This window comes from Apis florea, unplaced genomic scaffold, assembly GCF_048593485.1.
Source record: "Apis florea isolate Af1SG1 unplaced genomic scaffold, ASM4859348v1 contig_2495_pilon, whole genome shotgun sequence".
NCBI classification, from domain to species: domain Eukaryota; kingdom Metazoa; phylum Arthropoda; class Insecta; order Hymenoptera; family Apidae; genus Apis; species Apis florea.
The window spans coordinates 2,042,061-2,066,826 of record NW_028256595.1 but is presented as its reverse complement, the minus strand read 5'-3'; the positions used below and the strand labels follow the sequence as shown (position 1 = coordinate 2,066,826).

General features: G+C 40.0%; 4 protein-coding genes across 9 annotated transcripts; all 4 read right to left on the bottom strand.

Moving 5' to 3' along the window:
* Positions 1–159: 159 nt before the first annotated feature.
* On the bottom strand, positions 160–3,413 carry LOC100870285 (uncharacterized). The gene is made up of 7 exons (XM_012490997.3): positions 3,163–3,413; positions 1,697–1,889; positions 1,277–1,623; positions 1,130–1,192; positions 977–1,064; positions 682–899; positions 160–540 (listed from the first exon to the last, which is right to left on the bottom strand). Exons 1-7 carry the CDS (start codon positions 3,244–3,246, stop codon positions 484–486), a joined length of 1,050 nt encoding a protein of 349 aa, XP_012346451.2. The 5' UTR covers positions 3,247–3,413; the 3' UTR covers positions 160–483.
* Positions 3,414–4,534: 1,121 nt separating this feature from the next.
* On the bottom strand, positions 4,535–7,228 carry LOC100870401 (uncharacterized). Its single transcript, XM_012490983.3, has 5 exons — positions 6,362–7,228; positions 5,874–5,945; positions 5,719–5,805; positions 5,336–5,654; positions 4,535–5,256 (listed from the first exon to the last, which is right to left on the bottom strand). Exons 1-5 carry the CDS (start codon positions 6,425–6,427, stop codon positions 4,973–4,975), a joined length of 828 nt encoding a protein of 275 aa, XP_012346437.2. The 5' UTR covers positions 6,428–7,228; the 3' UTR covers positions 4,535–4,972.
* Positions 7,229–7,425: 197 nt separating this feature from the next.
* Positions 7,426–13,683, bottom strand: LOC100870517 (uncharacterized). 3 transcript variants are annotated; one of them, XM_086906763.1, is made up of 5 exons: positions 13,509–13,683; positions 12,396–12,493; positions 9,277–9,843; positions 8,937–9,209; positions 7,426–7,706 (listed from the first exon to the last, which is right to left on the bottom strand). In XM_086906763.1, the coding sequence occupies exons 3-5, from the start codon at positions 9,841–9,843 to the stop codon at positions 7,611–7,613; spliced, it is 936 nt and encodes a 311-aa protein (XP_086762889.1). In that variant the 5' UTR covers positions 12,396–12,493; positions 13,509–13,683; the 3' UTR covers positions 7,426–7,610. The 3 variants fall into 3 exon arrangements, with proteins under 3 accessions (XP_086762889.1, XP_086762888.1, XP_086762890.1); XM_086906762.1 differs by lacking the exon at positions 12,396–12,493 and having other exon boundaries at positions 13,509–13,666; XM_086906764.1 differs by lacking the exons at positions 12,396–12,493; positions 13,509–13,683 and adding an exon at positions 9,902–10,225.
* Positions 13,684–15,472: 1,789 nt separating this feature from the next.
* LOC100870630 (uncharacterized) lies at positions 15,473–24,547 on the bottom strand. 4 transcript variants are annotated; one of them, XM_086906759.1, is made up of 7 exons: positions 23,911–24,547; positions 19,766–20,034; positions 18,884–19,003; positions 18,531–18,822; positions 18,310–18,440; positions 16,491–16,625; positions 15,473–16,180 (listed from the first exon to the last, which is right to left on the bottom strand). In XM_086906759.1, exons 2-7 carry the CDS (start codon positions 19,865–19,867, stop codon positions 16,082–16,084), a joined length of 879 nt encoding a protein of 292 aa, XP_086762885.1. In that variant the 5' UTR covers positions 19,868–20,034; positions 23,911–24,547; the 3' UTR covers positions 15,473–16,081. The 4 variants fall into 4 exon arrangements, with proteins under 4 accessions (XP_086762885.1, XP_086762887.1, XP_086762886.1 ...); XM_086906761.1 differs by having other exon boundaries at positions 24,332–24,503; XM_086906760.1 differs by lacking the exon at positions 23,911–24,547 and adding an exon at positions 20,379–20,661.
* Between the last annotated feature and the right edge of the window lie 219 nt (positions 24,548–24,766).

Here is a 24,766-nt window from a genome sequence, read left to right as displayed (position 1 = left end):
ACTTTGTCCTTGGCTTTCGTTAAACGTCAAGCTATTATTATCCCCAGTTTTGTCAAACATTGCAATTTAATTTATCGCAATTTATCGGTTTTTTTTTCTTTTTTACATAATAGAAACGTAAATTTGTACAATAGGATACGTTGAATATATAATGTAACGTTGAATCAGATAAGAAATATATTTAATTGGATGTACACATATTTATTTTCTACACTGTATAAGAAATAATAACAATCAACCAGTCTTTTTATTAATAAAATATATAAAATTTAGAATGAAAAATCACTTCAAATTGGCTTATGATAAATTTTAAATCGGAATCGAAAAAATCGGAAGGCTAAGACTTAATTATATTTATATGATATATTTTATTAAGAAACTTTCGAGGAATTATCATTTACTATCCTCTTAAAATAATTATATTTCGTTATCGTTAATTGTAAATATAAAATACGAGAAACGAACATTTACACGAAAGTTGAATTAACCAGAACTATTGTTTAAGAACCGGTTTACAGCGTTTAGAGTTGATATTGGTATCTGCAAGAATTAAAAGAATTAAAGATAAAAATTAAAAGCAGTAGCAAAAAAATTAGAAAATTTAAACTCAAACTGTTTTCGCTTTTCTAAAACATTTTTTCCAAGACAAAATAGAGGAGACGTGGTAGACTACTTCTCTACCTGAAAAATATCATCGAAGAAGCCGTTGTTGTTCTCACTCGGTATCGTCATCGTTCTTCCGTCCGAGGAATCAGGTTTGTCCGAGTAATAAATCGTCTGACGCTTATGAATATTCGCGTTGTTTTGATCTTCTCCCGCATTCTCCTCCATTATCATCTTCGTTTTAGATCCCCTCAGCCTTCTCCTCTGAAACAATCTGCCTCGACGAGGAACAGCATCTGGAAATCGCGTGAAAAGTAAAGAAAACGAGTGTCGCAACGATTCGTCGAAACGATTATGTCGATCGAATTCATACCATCTTGCACGATTTCGCTCGCCTCGTTGGATAAAACAGGGGCTAATTGGGCGAGAGGCGCCGATTCGATGGGCAATACTTGGCGTATCTGACATAATTGTATTCACGCATTAGTTAAACCCACTAGTATAAACCCACTAACTTATGATTTACCTCTTTATTCGACGAAGAGGAATCACCTTCTTGTTTCCCGTCCTCCGTAGATATTTCATTCTTCTACAAGCAGCAAACGAGTTATTCCATATTTTTTTTTTTTTTTTTTAATATAAAACGACACAAATTCAGGATAATCGGACAAACCTTTTTCTCCTTCTTCGAATCCTTTCCCGAACGGGAGATTATTTGAATATGCGACGTGCCTCTGCTCGCCCCTTTCCCATTACTTCCTTCTCCATCTTTTCCATCGCTCGCCCCTTTCCCATTATTTCCTTTTCCATCGCTCGGCCCATCGCTCGGTCGAGCACCGAATAAATCTCTAGGGATTTCCCCAGCCGTGAATCCAAGTCCACGGGTTCCGGTCGTGGCGCCGGCGACCAGGCCTCCCCTAACGGGCGCCGATCTTCCACTTCCGTCCAGCGCGCCGCCTAATCCGGCCGCGGCTTCGTGTCTCCCGTTTCCAAGCCCGGCTCTCGCATAAAGCCCTCCCCCTGCTCGTCGAATATACGTGTTTTACACGAGTGTTTCCTACTTCTTTAAAAAGTATAACAAGGTGATACTGGCCAGCATTCGCATTGTCGCCATTGAGTGTCCCGCCCAAACCAGCAGCCGCATGCCCACCCCATGGCGTCCCTACGCTCGCGTGGAGACCACCGCCCGTGTTCGACCCGGTCAGAAGACCGCCTAGGCCGGCTGCAGCGTGGTAGCCCGCGAAGTTGAATCGGATCCCACCGTTGGTGAACTGAATCAGCGGAAGCTGCGGAAATTAATGTTATTGAAAGGTCTGGTCGCGATATTTTACTCGAATCGGTTAGGAATTTTCGTCGAGGAATCATTCGAAAGATCGGGAAGATTTTTGAAATGTTAGATAATTTCAATTATACAGGTGAATGTCGTTTATATTGTCAGAAATATAGGTGTTTGGATAATCAAGGAGGAATTATAATTGTATGTTGGATGGGCAAGGAGAACTCCTTTTGGGCAAAATATTTAATTAGATTCTCTAGTTCTTTTTTTTTTTTTTTATAAATTCTTTTATATAAATATAAATATAATTAAATTTCATTGTTGCATCTTCGAAATTTACAAAATTTTCGATATCAATGAACTGTTGCTTTTCGAAAAATATATAGAGATTGACGATTTTCCATCTTCCGGCTCTTCTTGCAATCAACGGTACAATTTACGATTACACAATGCTTTATTAGTGTTTATTATTGTATACACGTGTTAATGTTAATGTTATTGAAACGACATTGCTTACTTACTTATATATAACGACTGATAATGGTGCAAAAATTATAGTACAAAAACTATAGAGATATATAATGTAACGTGCAATTGAAATTGAAAATTTACAAATTGTTTTTTTTTTTTTATGCATAATTATTCATCTGTTTTAGTTTTCGTTTTCACGAAATTGAAATTGCTTTTCGATAAGGAATTATCATTACAACGATTTCATTAAACTTATATATGCTCGAGGAAACATTAATCGTGAACATTAACGAAATAATTGGATAAATAGCTTGAAAGTCATCGTAGTAATCATTCTAATGTAACAGCACTTCCGCACTCCTTTCTCGTAGTTGCGTCTGTCCATTACCTAACACCCGTTCCGTCATCACTTTTCTCCATTTTCATTATTCTTCCCATACCTATGTGTATCATTACATTTTCTTTTCGATCCCATTCTTTTTTCTTTTTTTTTTTTTCTTTTTTTCCTTTTCACATCACCGTTCCGATAGAAAAGGAAAGCTTAGATGTTACTTTAATTAGCGTCACGTCACTCTCGACGAAGTTAGAAAGTAAAGAGACTCGTTTGTACAAAACAAATGATTTGCAATTTCGAAAAGGATCGATTTCACAGACACCGTGGCTACGATTCGTCGCAAATTTGATAAATCGTCGTAATGAAAACGCGATGAAAACTTTAAGCATCCGATCGTCGAAAATACCGAACTTCACCGATCATCGACGAGTGAAAACAAAAATGGATCGTAATTGTAATTGTGTTCGAAAATACTCACCCTCTCGTTACTCTCTGCAGGCATCCCGTGTACAAACGCGAGTAAACCAAACACGAACGCAAGATCAATCTTGTTGCACAGCATCTCTGTTTCTGACTGAGCCGAGCAACCGGCAGGCTAACGCATTTACCACCGATTTCTCAAAAAGACCTCGAAGACATCTCACCTTCTCTTCGGGAAGGGATAAACTGTGACGTAGCCGACGAACGAGCCAGTCTCGAGGCAGTCTCTTCGGCTGCGCGACGAGAACCGATCGTAGATTTGTTCGATTCGTTCGTCGAATGAACTATGATTGCGGGGGTCAAGGACGACACGACCGATCGGGAACAATGGGCATTCATTTCCTTCTTCGGGCTTTGCAAGCGGAACAAAGTGTCGACGTACCGTTTCGCATTCTACGTACACGTTCAGGTGTATGAAATATATTTTTAAAGCAAAAGTCGCATTTGTCATCTTAAAATGATGCATGATTTTCGTTTTATCCTCTGTTTAATCGGAAATTTCGGGAGAAAGATTATTAAGACGATGACAATCCGAATTGAAATATACTTAGAAATATATTACGTATCGGAAAAATACAATCTTATTCGCGGCAAAAAAGGTAATATTAATGGAGTGATTAATAAATGTGTTTTAAATGGGCACGAATGACGCCAAAGTTATAACGAATTAAAAAAAAAAGAAAAAATGAGAAGCAATGTTAGATAACTTCCTGTATCAAAGTTGAATCAAACGTTGGAATGTTTATTCGTTTCTTCGATGTATAAACTTTGAAAGAAAGAAAATTTAAATTATTTGTACACGAATAATTCTTTTTTTATTCGGTTAAATTGATAAATTACTTTTTCCCGTTCAAACATTCAAATCATAAAATATATATATATATATATTTTTTAACGAATAATTTTGCGCATATCATTATCGTATATCCTATATTTTCAGAATTACAATTATCCGAAAATAATACTTTTAACCAACATGTTCCGCAAATATAATATCGCGTTTAAAAACGTTTAAAATCGGAAAATGCATTTTATTTATTTATTTCTTTTTTTTTTTTTTCAGACGATTACTAATCCATATGAATCATTTAACCTTGTGAACGCGATACGTTTCAAATAAGTGCAAAGAAATCACAATATCATGGAAACAATTTAATATTCCATCGCGAATTAATTACCATTTATCATAGATTTATTCATGATGCTTTGCATTTATCGTAAAAAACGTAATTGTTCGCAGAGAAACGGATCCCATATTTCTTTAAAATTATTTTTCGCTCATCTAATATGCGCCCATCTTCCTCCTCGTCAGGGATCCAATGGAATATCAATCGTGCGCAGAGAGAAAAAGAAAAAGAAAAAAAAAAAAAGAAGGGGAAGAAGAATTTTATTCGAATATCCAATGCATAATATATAAGTTGGTCGCTTCTCGTTATTCATGAGTGATGCTACATTCAAAATGTTTTCCGTATCGCGGCAACGACTCGGCGCGCATTTTAACGTTCACAGCAGGCGCAATTTTTCGCCGTGACTCCGAGATTCGTGGGTCGAACAAGAGATCGAGAAAATTCGAAGATCGAGAATGACAGAATGAATTTTCCTGCAACTTACTTTCTCATTCGTTCTGTCATTTCGTCCATTTGCATAAACACTCGCGACGTGACTCACGTACTTATCGGCTGCCGATTACCGCGAAAATTAGCCAATAGAAACGAGTGATACATTGCTCCACTCAAACCTAATGATCACGTACGTTCAAATTTTCGTGAAAAAAAGAATTCTATTTACTCGTTACTTTAAAATTAATATTACGATCTGAACGATATCCTGTTCGACTTGGGTGCAATTTTGTTCTGAAGTGGGGGATCTTGTTCGTGACGCGATCTATCCCCTTTGCTGTTTGGAGCTATCTTGTTCTGTATTTGTTCGTAAGGATGATCGCTTGGTACTTCGTCCTTAACGGCGATCTTATTCTGCGCGCTGGTTGGCCGAGAATCGGAAAACGTACCGGCCGTGATTTCGTGCCAGGAATAATTCGTATCTTCTTCCACGTCTTCGTGAACTTCGTAACCCCCTTGACCTCCGTGAATTTCTACAAAATTATCTCACGTGGAAGAACTATATTTTTTTTTTGAATATTTAATTTCGAATTAGAGGCGAATTATTAATACCTTGACCACCTTTGTAACCGTCAAACGTCCCTTGAATACTTCCTAGGACGCCGTGATTGTTAAACAACAGAGACAACGTGTTCAAGCCGAAAGGATCTTTGTTGTTATTATTATTATTTTTGATGCTCTTCTTCACGAGTTGCTGTTTCACGCGTTGTTGTTGCAATTGCTCTCTTTGAAATCTCTGCCGTTCCCTTTGGGCCGATATTCTCTCTCTTCTCTCCTGTCTTATTCGTTGCGCCTCGTCTGTATTCCGTCGTCTTTGCTCGGACGTCGCCTTAACGAGGGTTCCAACAGCTTCCAAAGTCGAAACGGGAATCTACGAAAGATTCGTGTTTAGGATAATATAAAAATCGATAGGATGGATTAAGCAAGCGCGATACCTTGAACACGTTGTCGATCGTCTGAGAATTATCCGGATTGAACGATTGTGCCGCGGTCGCAGTTTGCTTGATCGCCGTAATCGGTATCTGGAGGTAATTAAATTTTGTTGAAAATTAAACGGGAAGAAAAGAGATTGAGCATTTTTACAACTCACGTTAAGAATCTTGTCTATCACTCGATCATCTTTGTTTGAAAAATCTTGTCGCCTTACTCGATGGAGGATCGGCTGAAATAATAAGTTCAAGATAAGTATATACGTGGGTGGAGAAATGGCCAAAATATATTATTAGAGTATAAAATTTATCCACATTAGGAAAAATGCCATTGTGAAGTTGTATAAATACGGGCGGGGAATAATTTTCTCGACGGCTTTCTCTTTTCTACATATAAAGAACGTCGAATGATATCCCGCTTGACAACCGATAATCGAAATGTCAGCGTGCGTTGTTTTAAGCAAACATGTGTTTATTGTTATTTTTGTTACGCTTTTATCACGTTTCTATTTTCACGTAGTAAAAAAATTAAAAATACATCACGTTAGCGTTTCTCTCTCTCTCTCTCTCTCTTTTTTTTGTTTTCAAAATATCAATATCGACTCTGAATTTAAATTTTTCAATTTTCTAATCCACAAAAATAACTTACCGCTTGCGAGGCAACCGCGTAAACGATGACGTTAATAACAAGGAAACCGATCGCAAACATTGCCATAAATTTTGACTTCAGTCCACCGAGCTTCTTGATCCGCGAACTACGAGACGTGTCGACGATCCTCTGGTCTATAAGGATGATTTCAGGATCCCTCGAGTGCGGATCGACCAATCACCATAGGATCCAACACATATTGATCCTCTCTATTCCACGTAATCTTGATTTTCAGCCCCGCCTTTTCTCTCTTCCCCCAGAGATCGTGTTATTTTTGCATACGCGAACATCGTAAATAGAATTATTATTGGGTCATCGTATAATTAACATGATCTTTAGAAATCTAGTTTCGATAAAATATTAATAATATTCAAGAAGCCTACTTTCAATAGACTTGAATAACGAGGATCATATTTTGAAACGATCTCCCCCCCCTCTTTTTTCAAAAAAAATTTACATTTGTAAAATTTATACTCAACGATTAACCAATAACTTAATTTACGACATCCATTTTATTTAACGATCCAATTTTTCTTACGTATTTTACAACGAATAAATTTTAATAATCGAAACTATAAATTACTCGTAACGACTTATCGAATATGCAAAAATTAACGCACGTTATACTTACTATGATTTATATATATATATATATCTACAACCCTCGTTTACAGGTGTAAGAAGCCAGACTTTCGCGATTGGCACAGAAGAGCGCACTGATCGCTCACACAGTTTCTGACTCGTCTCCGTGATCCACATATATGAGCGAATCGAGTGATCCCACGCCTCGTATGGACCAATCGAAACCCGCCAATCGTGCTTTCTATTCACCGCAACCGTTTTCTCGAATTCGCGCCTTATCCCTAACAGGCCTTCTTCCTCTTTCACCGATTATCCGAGCGCGTGAGGTCTGGCGTTACATAAATATCGGACGATGATCTTTACTAGGTGATGTAAGATCTTTTGTGAGCGTTTTTGAAACGTTTCTCGATCGTGCTCGCCTCTTTTACTTTTACAATAAACTTTTCGAGTCATTCTCGAGTCGTTTTTATGACAATTTGAAATTTACTTTCAACTTTGATTTAAAAAATCGGATGGTAAAAAAAAAAAAAATAATTACACGTTCTTGTGGATTGGAAAACCACAGTTTTATAAATAATAATAATTTTATAAAATAAAAATTTCAGTCTTTGCTAACTACGTGCTACGAGAATGGATACTAAGGATCGTTGTAGAAAAAGAATATTCTCTAAATGTCCTTGTACGCCTCTGGATTATCGCGAAGATAAAGGCCCACCTGGTTTCCTAGATTCTTCTGAAACTCTTTCACGTTCGTTTCCGATTGCTGGAAAGAGGATATACAAATGTTAATATTTTATTAATTAATTTACAATAGAAATGGATCGAAGATCCAATGGAAAATAATCAGAAATTTAAAATAATTTAAATGAGAGAAATTGTTCTTTGAGCCTCTGATAAACATAGGAGATATAATATTAGATCGTACTACATGAAATTGTCATTTTTGTTGGTCGGAAAAACAATGTATTTTCGAAACTATAATCTTTGTTCAATCAAAGTATTTTTTAAAAACAACTGTAAATGGCGAAACAAGTGATAAACAAGTTGGTGAAATATCTGGTGAGTGAATGGATTAAGATTTCATATTTCGATTCAGCTAATTTTTGTTTAGAATAATTTGTATGCAGTCGAGCGTGTCATGCATAATTTTTTGACAATAGAATGTTGTATTATGATGTCTCCTTGCTTTAGAAAAGAATAATAAATTATTGTCTTTACAGAACCACAATCGTATAGTATCTATTTTTTGTCACAAATTATAATTCAAAAATTATTTTGAGCTATTCAGCACAAACGCCGCAACTTTTAATTCTCCTTTTCTAATTTTTCACTTTACCCATTGCATCCAAATATCATTGAAAATACGTCTAACTTTGCTTCCACTTTGACTTTCAATTTATCTTTGTTTAATATGAATCTATCTTGAGATCTCATTTTCAAGAGAAGTCAAGATTTTCATTTTCAGATCTGAAATCATCATCAAACAATTCTCTCGTTGAAGGTAGAATTTTCTTCGAAAGCTAACCTAATATTTCGATATGCTTCAGGCTGCACTGTGGTCAAATTTCAACTCGTTATAGGAATAATATTCTCAATCCGTACCCTTTTCAAAAAACAGTTAAACCGATACAAAAAAGAATTTATCACACGAAACAAATATAGAAGATTAACATATATAAAATATGCTAAGCAAAATATAGGTTAAGTTTCCAAGTCGCAGTTGATTGTCATTTATTCTAAAATTGACAACTTCATGTGATTCAATCTAACACGTTAAAGAAGAGATTCTACGAAATATTCAATTTTTAACAATTTGGATAGCAATTTAATCCCATTCGCGTCTCATAAATTCGATTGAACACTCATCCATCGAGCACGAGGAGTCAAACGAACTAATAAATCTCAAAAAAAAAGAAAAAAGCAAACGATGTGCAAGCATTCAGAAGGAAATTTTCACCAAGAAGCGAGGAATAAATTGAAAAAATTGTCTTACATTCAGAGCATCGTTCCATTCAATGTTGAAAAGTCTAACGAGGCCCAGCACGTTTCGCCTGATTAATTTCTGCAAACCGTCTCTGGTCAAGGTGGGTTGCGTGGTGGTCGTAGGCGCATCTGTTGCGTTCAGATTGGTCGTTTCATTGCTCTTCGATTGTGAAGCCATCAAAGACGCCTTCGTCATCGTACTCTGAGTGGCCGAATCTGGCGCTATACTGTTGTTGATAATGTCACTGATCTGCTTGATCGCCGATTTCGTGTCGTTGATCATCTGAAAAGGAATGGAATTTATTTTATTACCAGTCTCAAACGAAAGATGAATCACGCGTAAACTTCACCTCAAACGTGAGTTTCGCCAGAGTCCAAAAGAATCCTGGCTTCTGCTTCTTCACCTCTCTGACGACTCTCTTCGACTCTTCAGGGATGATATTATCCTCGATTCCGTTCACATCAAGATCCTTTGCATCTTCGGATAAAAATTTATCGAGGATTTTCATTTTTTCTATAATTTCTCTCTCGATCGAGCTACTCCCTTTATCCTCCTCTTTGAGATTTATCTCATCTTCCTTCGTTGAACGATCATAATTCAACCCATAATCTCGATACTCCGTCGGTATAGCGGGTATCGGCAGAAATATCGCTTCCGATATTCTTTCAGGATAACTCGACGAATCCAAACCGCCAACAATTTTCTTCTCTTCGTTCGTCACGCGTGGCAAACGCTCGTCGATGCTCGAGGAATCGTATCCTTCGCGAACGTTATACACGCTCGGATGCGATATAAAAGGAAGAGACGAGTCATAGCTCACCGAATAAGACCTCTGAACGTTATCGTTGCGAAGAGGATCGACGAAGCGCAGTAGCGACAAGCCGACGACCAGTAACTCGATCGAGGATGCCCGCATCTGCAATCAAAGTAATCGATCATAGAATCCATCGTGGACACGAATAAAATTTACGTACTTTCGAGACGCTTCCAGCAACGTTTCCAGCTACGGGCTGGATTCGGCATGCAGTTCGACGCGAAGCCACCGAAGCGGAATTCGTGAAAAGGAGTCGGAGGAAATCGTGAAATGACTACTCGACACGCGAAACGCTCGAACTTATCCGCGTGATTCCCATCACGTAAGCGATTGTTCGCCAGGAAAATGCGAGAAAAATGCGACTAACGAGGCGATTCGTATTCCCACCGTATCTAGAAAGATTTAAGCTTCTAAATCTTCTATCTGCCGATTGGCCAACCTGCTCGAACTTACGGGAACTTCCTGGAAAGTCCTGCACGGAAGCATTTATAAGCTCGAGCGTTCTCCGCGCATTTCTGTCGAAGGAAGCCAGGCAGAGAGTCACTTTGCTTTTCTCGAGGGTATTGGCGGGAAATTTGTGCGAGCACCGATTGTTCGAGCACTTTCACTTCTTCCACTTTTCGACACACTGGACGGGAGGAGGAGGAGGAGGAGGATATTATAGATAAACCAGATCGAAGGAAAGAGTTTTACCCGGTTCGATCGAGACTGGTCGAGCAGGTGGAAACTTGGAGAAAGATCGGTCGCGACTGTCCACGCGACCGGCCATCGAAATTTTGAATCATCGGTGGTTTAGACCCGTGCTCCATTTTCACGTTTCACGTGTTACGACCTCGTGCGTGTAGGGAATTGGCTAGCAACCATGTTCGAATCGGTTTCGAAATGGACGATCGGCCCACGAATTTCGGATCTGTCGCAATGGGTCGTTTTTGGTGTTCGTCACGGGCTATTGGCAAAGTCGTTTTTTTTAAGAAGGAAAGTAATTATCCAGTAGCCTTTGTTTTGTAGCAGAGCTCCAAAGACGTTGCATAGATATTTTTGTCGCGGATTTTTCGAAAACCGAGCGATTAGTAATTAACTCTGGATCGAGACTGCGCGTTTTATTTATTAGATTCCATTTATAATACGTGATTGGAAAGAATTTTGAAATTGAATTGTGAAATTAAGTGAAATCGTCGATCGAGTGAAATTATATCGATATCCTTGGTAATTACCGTCGAGATCGTTTGTAAAACGTCGAATATACCATATTTCTGTTGTTGGATCACGTAGGTGAATTGCGAACGATCTTTAAAACGTTGTAATTCCGTTTCACCGGAATAACTTTTACTTTAACGACAGCAGGAAAATGATATACACATTTATTTATATGTAAACGATTATATGGCCACTAATCAAAATTTCTAAATATTCCGCAAACGTTTTCTTCTCTTGCCGCGATCAAACTGGTAACTGTACCGTACGAGACTTTCTATAAAAGTTGCACGAGTTATCGCCGATTATGCGAGCATGTGAAAGGAGGTGAACCGATTCTTGCATTCCGCTCGACGGCCAATTTCGATCTATTCTTCCTTCTCTCGTCTTTCTTCTCTTACGTGGGATGAGAGGAAACACTTTAACGCGGTTTTTCGACGAAACCTCGATTCGACAAGAACCGCGTGGCTGCTCGAGGATCAAAGCTGACACTCGTAGTCGGGTGCAACGTCAGGACCACGTGGTGGACCGTGTTTCACTTTCACTCGGCCGCGACGGCCACGTGCTTCCTCGAAACTCTCGTTTCGATTTTATTTCTCCTGATCCATGATTCATTCTTCGCTCGATCGTGGAAATTAACGAATTATCCGGTGGCAATGAATTTCCTTGTCGCTTCAATGTTCATTCCACGAATTTTGCTCGTCATAATTTGTCATAATTCCCAGGAGGAAGAGAAGAAGAGAAGGCGAGATAAGAGCAACTGTACGATTAACTGTTTTTACTTTACCTTCGCGGTCTGATTGGCCCGTTTTCGTTTCGCAATAAAGAATTACAAAATGCGAGGAGACGAGAGCTTTCAAAATTTTCTCCTTCTTTGTCCATCGTTACCGATAGAATCGGAAAAGCAAAAGACTTTGTTGCGACACGCAATTGAGTCATCCGAATTTTATATATGGGCGTTTTCTTTCAAATCTCTCTCGTACGTATCTGTACGTGTGTATTTGTTACGCAACGCGCGGTTATCCACCTGTTGCGGATCTCAGTGACTCTCATCGCGGAATTAGGAGAAAATTTTAGGAGAGAGATTAGTTCTATGCTTTCTCGTAATAAATACCGTATTGAAACAAAGAAGTTCTCGGTAATAGTTTCTCCGAGCGTCGTAATTTCCAAATTTCGAGGGTGGAAGAAAATTTTGAAAAAGGGAAAAGAACAAACACCAAATCGCCGCCAGATTTATTTTTTTCGATCGTGATCCAATTCGTTGAATTGAATTAAAAGTATCGTTTCGCGATTTTGGAAGCCTTCTCATCATATTTTAACTCGCATCTTTCTAGTGCATCGATCCTTGGAGAGAACGAGGTCATCAAAATCCCGATATACGCGCGTATCTGTGACTTTCATCGTCGATTCCACGCATTAACGAGCCACATTTCCCCCTCGAATCGTTTGTTTCTACTCACTCTTCTATTTGCCTCGGACAAATACACGTATTGCGCAATTCCTCGAGTTCGTCCCCTTATGCAACTCCTTGTTGCCCCGTCGCGTGCTATCTGGAAACCTGGCAGAGGAAACAATCGATATAATTTTCCAATTCGCGATTCGTGGAGCGGGTTATTCGGTTCAAATAAACGACACGCATTTTCGATCACGAAGTCGAATATCTCTTGCGGCAGCGTGTAAAAAAAAAAAAGGATAAATTATTCCGTCGATCAAAAATGCATATTTTTTTCTTCCTTTTCTTTTCAGTAAAATTATCTCGAGCGAACGTCGATTCATACACGTTATTTACGTAATTGTTGGATGATTTGCTTGGGAGAAAAATTCGAGACAACGAATCTCCCTCTCGTGTTTCGATAATAGTATTGTATAATAAAACGTGGTCAGATTTATTCTTACGCAATCGTTCACGAAACAGTGAACGACGTTGGGTCCTTTGACCTACTAGTTTAGAAATTTGGTCACTATAACGAAGAGAGAGAGAGAGAGAGAGAGAGAGAGAGAGAGAGAGAGAGAGAGAGAGAGAGAGAGAGAGAGAGAGAGAGAAATTGGAAAGTCATTTTTTATTCGTACAGCGGCGTTGCATATGTTGGTTAAACGTTGTTTGTTTGTGAGAGACAAAAGAATGCCAAGTAGGATAAACGGTGTATTGAAAGATGTCGGTGAAAAGTTTGTATAATTAGAGATTGGATAGAGGAATACAAAACAAGTGATTACCTCGAATAAATTTCATTGAATCAAGCTTTTCGTACAATTCTGCCGGTCAATTATAAAAATTAAGTATTTAAGAAGAATTAACAATTTTTCACAATCAAAAATAATATAAAAAGAGCACGTCTTTTCGTATTGTCGAATGTTTCAATGTTCGAATCTTTGTATATCTTTGAACAAGAAGAATTCGTCGGCCAATATCGAAGATACAGAATTTACATATAAAATAAGAATCTAAATTCCTCTACAAAATCGAACATCCATACAAATAAAGATACATTTGTAATTGCAATATCATTGAAAAAAAAGAAAGAAAGAAAGAAAGAAAGAAAATGACAAAAATCCGTGAGAATCGCCACTCTTACCTCGGACGACACTGAAATTCCCAACTCGTTCACGCGAGAAGTGTTTCCGTCAGCTTCGCATCTGGAAGACCAGTGCCAGTGTTGTAAAGAAGGAACGAGACGTCGCTTAAGAACAAATGCATCTTGTTGGACGGTAGAGCGGACACTAACGAGATGAGTCTCTCCTCCTTTCGATACCTCGAATCGTTCGAAGGTCGTTCCTTTTTGCGAAATACTTGTCGTGCCGTCGGAATTACAGAATTTATGAAATTCTAGAGACGAAATTCTCCGCTCGAGAAAAATTTCCCGCGATGAGTCACGAGTCGTGTTTTTCGTGTAGAAAATTGGGCAACGATGGTCTGTGGTGATCAACCGGCCGAGTCGTTGGATAATCTTGATTTTCGGATATTTTAACATTCGAAGAAATTACGAAAGCTGGAAAAGAAATTTCTAAACGCGTTTATTAATTGGTTTCTACGAGGTGGAATTGATAACAGCTAATAGCTGACATGGCTCGTTGATGAGAATTTATTACAGATTCTGTACGATAAATTTTTGTCATTCCAGCATCGGCAATCTCTATTACGTTTTTCAACCAATCGTTGAAGTTGTGTCAAGACTTTTTTCCTTTTTTTTTTTTTGCTTAGACACCGATTGAGTAAATTATGACGGTCGTCCTGTTTTTTTCCCCCCCTCCTCGTGAATTTTCCTTTCTTCGCCCGTAAAATACGAATGGCGAATAATACCGATCATTTTTGCATCTGCAAGAACGGCATGGCCAATAACGTCTAAGAAAGTGGAACGCGCCACGTATGATAATTAATCGTTCATTGGTACCTTTCGATACTTAGAAGTAGGTCGAGTCGCATCTTTTCGCGTATTTACGATTATGCGATGCGAATCTATTATACTCCGTTAAAAAAAAAAAGTTCGTTTTATTTTTACAAATGATGAGGAAAGGAAAAAAAAGCCATCGTTTCCTTTTCATTTTTTTCAAATATCTTTCAGACAGATTTCGACGGATCCAGAAGTATTCAGAATTCTCGAGAATAGATTCTGAATGGATAAATCCAACGAAGAAAAGACATTCCATCTTGATTGAGTGTTTTCTGACAACGTCGACAAGAGTCGGGCACTTAATATATTTTTCATACAAGCATGATGTTGCATAATTGCGGTAGCTGGCCGGAAGCTGCGGAGTTGCCGAGCCAATCGCATTTTTACTTAATTTTTCCTTCCTTTTTCTCGTTCGATAGGATAAATTTGTTATTCGTTCTGAATAAATGCGGATACCGAAAGAATGATTAATTGGATGATAATCGATTCGTCGATTTTTCGACGTTGTTGCGATCAATCACAATATGCTCGAATCGACAACATCGTTACGTGATATGATCGAATGTAATTGAATAAATGTTGCAATAAGAATAAAGATATAACGTTACTCGATTTAAAAAAAAAAAAGCAATATTACGAATAAATTGAATTGAGTATCCAAAAATAATCGCGAAGGTATACTTTAAGACTGTTGAGCAAAAGGATATTACAGTTTCATTTATTCATCCATTTATTAATTCATTAAGTAACTTTTAAAAGTATCAAATGTCACCGTATAATGAACGTAATAAAACAAAAATCTTACGTATTAGCATAAATTCCTTGTACGATTTCTAAATTTGAACCGGTTGATGATATTAATTATTCGAGACGGTCATTGAATGAACAGTCAGAATGAATTTGATCATTGGCAGCAATATATTATTATAATTCAATTTATATTTATGTTGCACAACATAAGATAGCGCAACAAAGTTTCTTTCAGATGCGAAGAAGAGACTTGTTATCGATGAGATTTATTTCATCTTAGCTAAAAAAAAAAAAAAAAAAAAAAAAAAGATCTCTCCGACAGCCGAGAGATCTTTCCAATCGGAAAAGAAATCATCGATATGATATTTTTGCATAGTAGGAAGTGAAAGAGGATTAAATCGATTCGACACGTTTATTTTACACGTTCATCGGAAAACACGACATTAACAAGTCCTAAATCAAACGGCAAACGCGTTGATTGCAACATTTTCACCGCCAAGCGCACTTCACACTTACGGCACCCGTTAAATAACCGTGATGTAAAATATTACATCGTTTGTATACGTACGTTTTACGGCACGCGAGCTACAGTTCTGGCAAACAGTGTCGCAATTTATGGCAACGAATTTACCTTAAAAAAAGGAAACAACAACAAGTTTGATCACCCGTTCGATCGCGGCAAGCATAGGCCGTATAAATATATTTCACGCCACGTGCGATTCGACAATTCGTGAGTTGGGATCCGAAACAGAACAATTGTTCTCTTCGAAAATGTTCCGTGGTTTTGGCACGCAAGGGATGATAAAAAGTGATTCCACTTTTCTTCTAACAAGCACCTTCAACTACGATTACGATCGTCCTAAAATTCGTATTATCTATCTAGACTACTAGTTGGCAGGCTATTTGCACGGATCCAGCTACTTCTTCCAGCGCGTCGAACAGGATTCTCCGTGAAAATCGTCCGTTGAAATGGCAGTTGATCCCAGAATCCTCGAGAGAAGCACCCTCTAATGGGGATTATCCGAAGGTAGGCCCTTGATCGCGAAAACTCCACGGAAGAACGGTTTGAACACCTCTAACAACGTTTGCGTTCGACGAGCTGAGTTCTGAAACGCGTGAAAAAAGAAAGATCATTCTTCTTCGTTCTTCAATGACGAAGTTTAATCATTATTATTTATGGATCATTTTCATTGCACTCGTGCGCAAAATATATATATATATATATATATACGTGGAAAACCGGCTTAATTTTGCAATAAAGTGAAGGGTGACACGTTTACCATGGAATGAATCGAGAAAAAGAAAAAAGAATTGTCGCCAATTCAAATCACGTACGTATAATAAGCGAGATAATATAACATCGATCTCGATCGATCGAGTTTTAATCGAATTGCTCGAATTTTCGCTCGGACTTACGGTGATCACGTTGCTCAGGATTTTGCTGATATTGGTGATTGTGGTGAAACCGCTGCCGAACACGACCGGCGGTATGTCCAAGTTCACCTTCGTTCTATCGAATTCGGGGATATCCTCCTCCGTCGTGGTCGAGATCTGGACATAGACAAGAAGAAGAGGGAAAAAAAGAAGTAGCCAATGACAGTTCGCCTTTCGCAACTACTCGCCTCGTGTACTTCGTTGGTGTTACCAACATCAAGAGTAAAGAGAAAGAGGGGATAGGTTTTTTTTTTTCCGATCGATCGAGAACTTGTTCCCATGATATACATATATTTATTGGAGAACGTTTGGCGCAATCGTGCGTGCGAAAGATCATTGCTACGCCGTGTGATAATTTAAAATTGTGTTCCGTATTGTTTAATTGCAATTAGCGTCTGGTCGATAAGAAAAGAAAATAAAAGGAAATTAAGGAGTCTCGAGAAGATGGAACAATAATGTCGAAAAAGAAAAAGGAAATGATCGATCGTGTTCTTTTTTTACACGCTCGTGCATACAAATTTCACGCGTTATCAAAAATGGATGATCCTTTGGAGAAGGATAGAGAAAAAGGGATGCGGGCGATTAATTGGAAGAAAGATATTCGAACTCGTAGAAAAAAAAGAAAAAAAAAAAAGGAAGAACGTGATCGTGATTTTATTTAACATCAATATCATCATCAATATCAATCCAAAACCATAATTATGGCCATCCTTGCTGATTGCTATTTACTTAATGTCGGTTAATAAAGACGCCTATATTTACACATAGAATTTACACATCGACGATCGAGACACGCGATTAATCCCCGGAAACTGACAACACCTGATATAAACTGATATATTATTTACATCTGTCGCACAACGATGGTTGGCTCGTTGGGGGGAGGGGGCTTCCGGTTGGCTTTAGCACGAACAAGTGACGAGATAGAGGGTCGGGAAGATCTCTTGCGTGTCTCTCTAAACGTTAGGTTACCGTGGTTTGTCACAGACAGAAGGGGAGATCCTGGCAATTTATCGGTTGAGCTAAAAAGAAAAATCCATACAGTACTAGTAATCTATGGGAATGAGTTAGAAGTTCGCGCGCGACGTGACAGAGTTCTTTCGTTGGTTAGTTTCTATTTTTCTCTTTTTTCTCTCTCTCTTTTTTTTTTAGACGGGCGTTTAGATCCTCTTAAGCGTCGATGCTCGATGATACGTCCCAAGTGTTGAATCCAACGTCCTCGCTTGCACCGCATCCGCTTTTTAAACCGTATAAGGCTCCCCTTGCGGCGAACCGTAATCGTACTGTTTGTACACAACATGTTTTCATTTTAATTTGCGTGTTTAATTTGGTCCCGACAAAGGGTAGATAGCTAGAGTTTGAAGTTGAGTATTCGCAGTACAGATTCTTTCCAAACGCCCCTATTCTCGCGAGAAGATGGTTAATAATCGGCAGGCAAATAGCTCTCTACATGCAAACATAGCGACAAGTTTGGCAAGCAACGTTTCACTCCCTCTTGCGAACGATGCGATGCATGCAAGTTTGCCACGAGTAAAGGGGGGAAAAAAAAAACGAAACCCATTTAACGAAAGCCGTCCTCTTTCGATTCCTGATCTTTTTTTTTTCTGTTTTTTTCTTAATTTCCATTTCCAAGCGGTAATTTTCAAATTGGAAAAACAAGCAATTGGAAGTAAGGAGTCGTCGCAGGTTTCTGTTAATCGAATGAATGTACTCGGTCAAAGAACAGAAGTGGAATTGTGTAAGGTAACAACCAACGAAACGAAATAGAAAACGGGAAGAAGAGAAAGAGTTATTATCGTACCCCTTCGGAAAACGGTGAATCGCTAGAAAGACCCTTCGAGTTCGACAATGTTGTTAACTGGGCGTTCAAAATGTTTCCCAGAAAGCTGAGCGCGTTCGTCGCTTTGGTATCGAGATTCTCCTTGTTGTCCCCTAAATTCGATCAAAAAAAAAAAAAAAAAAAACGTGAGTCGGTTAAGATAAAAATTCGAGCTTTAAATTTCGATCGTTTCTCGATCTTACCGGTGGAGGGTGGAGAGCTCAAACCAGTGGCGATCGAGCTGAGCGGGGCCAATTTCGAGACGAAGGCGTTCGTCAATCCGCTCTTCGTGTTCGAGAAGAAGTTCTGGGCCGTGTTCACCACCGGCCCGATACTTCCAGTCGCCGATTGAATTTTCGCGTTCACCAGCTCGCTGATGAACCTGCTGGTGGCCGACTTGTTCACATCGATCCCGTAAGCCTTGTTCTTTACCTTGTTCGCCTCGTCCAGGTCGGACAGAGCTTTGGTCTTGGCGTCGATCAAGGAATCCAGCTTCTGCAAACGATGATCATCGCGAGTTACTCTCCCAACTTTGTTTTCATCGCTCGATTCTTACGTTGAACACGAAGTTGATTATCCCGTTCGATATACCCAGCTTCGCCACAGCGATCTTCCTCTTGTCCCTGTCGGCCCTGCCCTCGTCCCCCTGGTCATCCTCGGCCTCCACCACGTATATCTGGTCGAAACGAATCCAAGATTAAGATGGGAAATTCTTCGATTCGAAGTCACTTTAAAGTAATCGCTTATTGGAACGTTTAATAAATAATATTTATTCGAACCACCGTTTGGGATTACGATTATCTGCAATTATATTTTATTAACTGAAATAAATCATCACTGAAATAACTTTATTCGTAAACTATTAAATTTATTCTTCACTCGCCGAGATTTCATTTAATTAATTTTTAAACGACGAGAGTCTCTCGGACGAGCTCTCGGTCCCCGATTGATCGTAAACGACAAGGTTCAAAACCTCGTCGATCTCTCGTCTAATTTCGTGTGATTACGAGAGGACAAATAACGGACGAGAGGGAGGGAGAAAGAGCGAGGTGAACGAGCACGTGCACGGGTCAGAATTTTCAGTTACGCGCTTATCCGGCTTCGCGTTCGTTCGAGTTAAGTCCAACCACTTTCACTCCTCGCTCTTCGTTTCTTCGCCGCCTTCTCTCTCCCTCTTTTCTCCATTCCCTCTTCGCGTCTTCTTTCCTGACCCATCTCCCGATCGTAGACCCTCGATATTAGACGAGCTTCCGACTCGATGCAAGGCGATAAAACTTCGAAATGGGCGCTTTCACTTTCACGATTTTTAATAGAGGAGACTCCCCTCCCTCCTCTACGTTACGTTTTCGTGGGATTTTATACTCGGCCCCCTCGCCCCCCCCCCCATCCATCGTTGGAAAGAGAGAAGAATCGAAGAATTCTTACGAAGAAGTCTTACCTCGTTCAACGGATTCAGGTCCTCCGTTTCCACGATAGGATTGGAGTGCACGTAAGCCAACAGCAACGAGAGGCCAAAGAGCAAGCAAGTTATTATCCTCATTTTGCTCCCTTTCTTTCTTCCCCCTCTCTCTCTCTCTCTCTCTCTCTCTCTCTCTCTCTCTCTCTCTCTCTCTTTGTTCCTTCACCTTCGGTTTGTTTGTCCTGGGGAAAATCGTGGCTACGACTAACGAGTAAATAGGATTCCGTCGAGAGTCGAGGTGAAAGGTTCTGAAACGAAGAGAACATTAATCGAAAACATCCCGAGAACGAATATTTCGTGTTGTTTATTTCTATTAATCGCCGCTATTTCAACCTTGCAACGAAAGGTGAAAACGTGAAGTCGCGCGAGTCGAAGAAGAAGATAAATAGAGAATGATCGACGAAGTCGACGAACACTGGTTCCACCTTCGCGCCCGACTCGAGACGAAACGAAACGAGAATCGTGGATAGAAACGTGGAGAGGAAGAAAGGAAGAGAGGTAAGAGGAGGCACGTGGCGGCGGGCAGAAACAAATATAGTGGCGCGCGACTGTGAACTTACGAGTGTAGTGGCGGCGAGAGAGAGATGTGTACCTGGCGGAGAGCGAGGCTCGTTTGAGGACCACGGTGAAGGAGATCCCGATGTCTTAGTCTCCCCGGCACGAAGGGGGACGAAGGCGAGCATGTGTGTGCCCCATCGAGAATCGAGCAGCCTCGCAGGCCTCGCCTCCCAGGTGGGGCAGGTTTCATTTGCTCCGCGAATCCCACGCAGCCTCGTACTACGCTCTCGAAAAACCGAACCGTCTATCCTGGAGGATACGCGAGGATACGCACGCAATGCGTACGATTGCGCAATCGATCGGGACGGATCGTCGTCTGCCTTCGACGATCGAACGTTATTGCCCGTGCGTGTCTCAAAATGATGGGGAAGGGAGGGGGAGGGGGGGGGGGGAAGGGCAGAGAGTCGGGGGGGAGGGGGGGGGGGGAATCGAAAAGGTCAGAATTATTGGGTGGTGTGAAAGTAAGAAGAGGCGCGTGATGGAATCGAACGCGGATGAACAGCGCGCCTCCAGCGGTTAATCGCGTAATTGCGTAATGAATTTTCGACAATCGGCAATTTTCGTTTAATAAACTCCCTCCTTTTCCAAGCGATATACACGCGTATATTGATAATTAGAAAGGTTAAATAATAATTCTCGGATAGTCTCGTCGTGGTGGAACGAAAGGAGACAGTTTTCGATTACAATTCTAAAGCGGATAGCCGTATTGCAATTTATTTTTCAATACGAAGGTGCACGCTTCGACGTCGCTTTCTCGCTATATTATCTCACACCACGTCACGAGCCGTCGTAACGTTAACCATCGTTACGCAACTGCCGGTTTCTCCAAATTGGATCACTCCTCCTTTCTCCGTGTTCTTACCTCGTATATATATATTACACCTTCGAGACGGGAATCTTTCGATCGTTCGAGAAAATCCTCCTCGCGTTCGATCCTTTATCGACGAGGAGAGGATGCGGCATCGATTTATTCTACCTTATCTCGACTCGAAACGAGTGGCCGCGCGCGATCTATAAATTTTCTTCTCTCGGCCACGACGAGAGAAGAAAGACGAATCGATGCCCATCGATCGAGAATCCATCGGTTTTGTTCGAACGTTCGACCGTTGTTCACCGATCCATTTCGATCGGAATCGTTACGACCTCCGCTTTCACCTTGACCATACACTTGAACCTCTCGAGATTTTTCACCTTTTCTATCGTTGAAACCTATCTATCCGATACGTTTTAATTAAAAGCAGCTCCCCATTCCTCGCCAGTGGAAAGAAACTTTTGTTTCGTCACAGTTTGTTCCTAAACCAGAGTCGATCGAGTGGAATTGCAGCCGGGATCTTCGCCGCGAAATTCGAAAGCGCGATTCGAAATGCGGGCCACGAACGAGACGGAAAGGATCAAGGACGTAGTTTCCTCGTTCCAGGTCGAGGAATGCATTTGTCGAGACAATTACGGCGATCGTCACCGACGCAATTACTTTCGCGGCTATCTCTTTATTTTTCGATCGATTTGCGTTGCAAAATCGGCGAATCTCGTTTCCTCGACGGTCTCCTCTTCGAGTTGCGAGAAACAACAAGTCGACGCCGTGAACTATGACCACCACGAGAATCCTATTAAACCCGATTCAAGGTGATCCTCCTTGAGTTTCGAGGAGGACGTGGTCGAGAAGGATCGTGCGACAGAATTATGCAAATTGAAGTGGGTCGCCTAATTTGCGTAACCGTGATCTTGGATCGAGGTCTCGAACGATTCTTTTTTTTTTTTTTTTTTCTTTGATTAATAATGCTCATCGCGTACAAGAATTCTGCGTGTCGCACAGGAACCGTGTTCTCCGTTCACGGTCGAGAAGCGGCGCTTTGGTTTTACACGTGTACGATCGAAACAAGTTTCGCAATCGATGCACGGAAACGAGATTTCTGATTTATGGATGTAATCGAAATAACTTTGTTACATCACGTGTTTTCTTTTCTCTTAAATAATAATTCAAATCCTAATTAAATCCGCTCGTTTCCAAACGACTCGTTTTCAAATTCGTCGAACGCTTCTTTCGCGTAGATTCTCGCTGGATTTCTACAACCGCGTCGAGAACACGGTTTACTGGCTCGAGTACATCGTTTCGTTCTGTGGAAAAAACGAGTAACAAAGTGCTACTTTTCGAAGAATTTTGAAAGACGCGCGTTCTAAAAGGATAATTTAGGCGATCATCCTTTCACGTTCGCGAAGGAATTCCAAGGCGCGGCTTTCGTGCAATGGAAATTGCGATTTTATCGGGCTGATAAATCGCCGCAACCGCGCAACAATTGTGTCATTAATCCGATTGAAAATAACGAAAAGTTTCGAGTTAAAAGTTACCTCGAGTTGAATTACTTGTTATTAAAATGCTCGCGTGACGTTTATTCTGTTATAATCGATCCGCTCCACGATCCATTATTACCACGCTTTGAATAACAAATTATCGAGGTAACTTGAAACTTCGAGCCGTTAAATTTTGCTCGCACGTAAGGCGAATTTTAATTGGAAAGGAAACGAAGATTCTTAACCAATTAAAAATGAATTGTTAGGAATTATTAAAAAAAATTTACGAACGTAAATTATTTTATCGCCGCCTATTTAACGACGAGGGAAACGATTTTTAATTGTAATCGTTGAAACTCGTTGACTCGTGGAATTAGCAAGTAGTAGAGCCGTTTTTATAAGCGGACGGTTGCTGTTCATCTTCGTTTGTTGTCGCGTGGTGCCACATAGCGTTCGTGCATGTAAACGCTCGAGCTACGTTATCCACGGTTAAAACTTGGCAAAAAAAAAAAAAAAAAGAAAAAAAAAGATCGAAAGAACGAAACGAAATAATGTTTTGTTACTTAATATGAAACGATAATTTTTCTAACGGAATACCAGGATTGAACCCCGTGCCAATCGCATAAATAAGAAAATAAATAAGAATAGAGGAATTAGGAAAATAATGACGAGACGAGAAAATTCATATCTCCTTTTCCCTTTCAGATAAGAGAAAATACGATGGATAAAAGATAAAAAGTGGAAAGTGTACTAATAAGAAAAGAAAATATAAGTAAAAAGAGAGAAAAGAAGATGGAGAAACCGGAAGAGTACGTACACGTACTTACGCAACGCATAATTTATATACGCTCATTTGACCAGACCAGTTGATAATCCTTATAGAAAATTGCTTGGGTTTTGAAAGCTGAGAGGACACTTCTTTTTTTTTTTTTCGGCTTGGATGAAACGCGTGACACGAGATGTATATCTGGTGACACTTACGCAATATACTCGCCAGAAGTATAAAAAAGAAAGCGGATGTTCCGGTTTCTTTCGTTTTTTTTCTCTCGTTATATTCTCTCGTAATACGTTACGAATATCGAACGGGAAACGTTTCCTTAAAAACGTATTCACGAACGCGTAAATTCACGATGCTCGGTCAAAGTGAAAGATGTGCTCTAACAATGTTCACGATGAAAAGTGGCGAGTTCAACTTTCTATTGAAACAAAAATCTCGCAGACGAATCGAATCTTTCTAACGTGACACGTTTCGATCGATCGATCGATCGATCACTTACCTGGTCTTCCGATCCGCTTCGAGCGCACGTTCCAACAACGGTTCACTGCAATAACGCACATAACACGCGTACGAAATTACGAAGAATTATTTTTTTACACGATATCCATCGCCAAGTTGATTATCTGGATCCGGAACAACTGGTTTCGACCGAAGTTTGCACTCACTTGTTGAGCGAATAGTTAACGAGAAAAATAAAAGAGGAATGCGAATATATCGAAATCGTTCGTTCCAATCGAATCGAGAATGGATTCGAGACGGAATTCGAGTGGAAAAATTCCGACGAAAAATAATAGAAAGTCGAATCGAAAGTCATGTGTGCGTCTCTTCTTCTTGTTCTTCCGACGACAAACAATCGTCAACGCTCACTGTCGATGATGATCACCATCGCGAATTTCACTGTAACTCACACTGTATCTCACCTCGTATCCGGAATTCGCGGGAAATTTGGAGATTGGCAGAAGGAGATTGCGGCGAGGCCGGCGAGACGTTTGAACAGCGGCGACAAGACAGCGGGCCAGTGTCGACACGTCGAAACGTCGATACGTGACGCCTCGATGTAGGAATAGAGGCGAGGAGAAGGCCGCCACGAAGGAAAGTCGTAACGGGGAAATTGTCCGAACGAAACGCCCGCTACTCTGACGTTGGAGACCAAGGTGGGCGAAATTTATGGCGTAATTCCAGCCGAGTGACTCGAGTTCTGACTTTATTTCTTTTTTTTACCCTTTTTCTAATCGCTGCCGTTTCCTGCCCACGCCAATCGATCGACACGCCTTACAATTAAAGCTACATTATATTAGATTTCTTCCTTGTTTTCGTTTCGAAAACAAAATATTACACGATATTTTATATATATA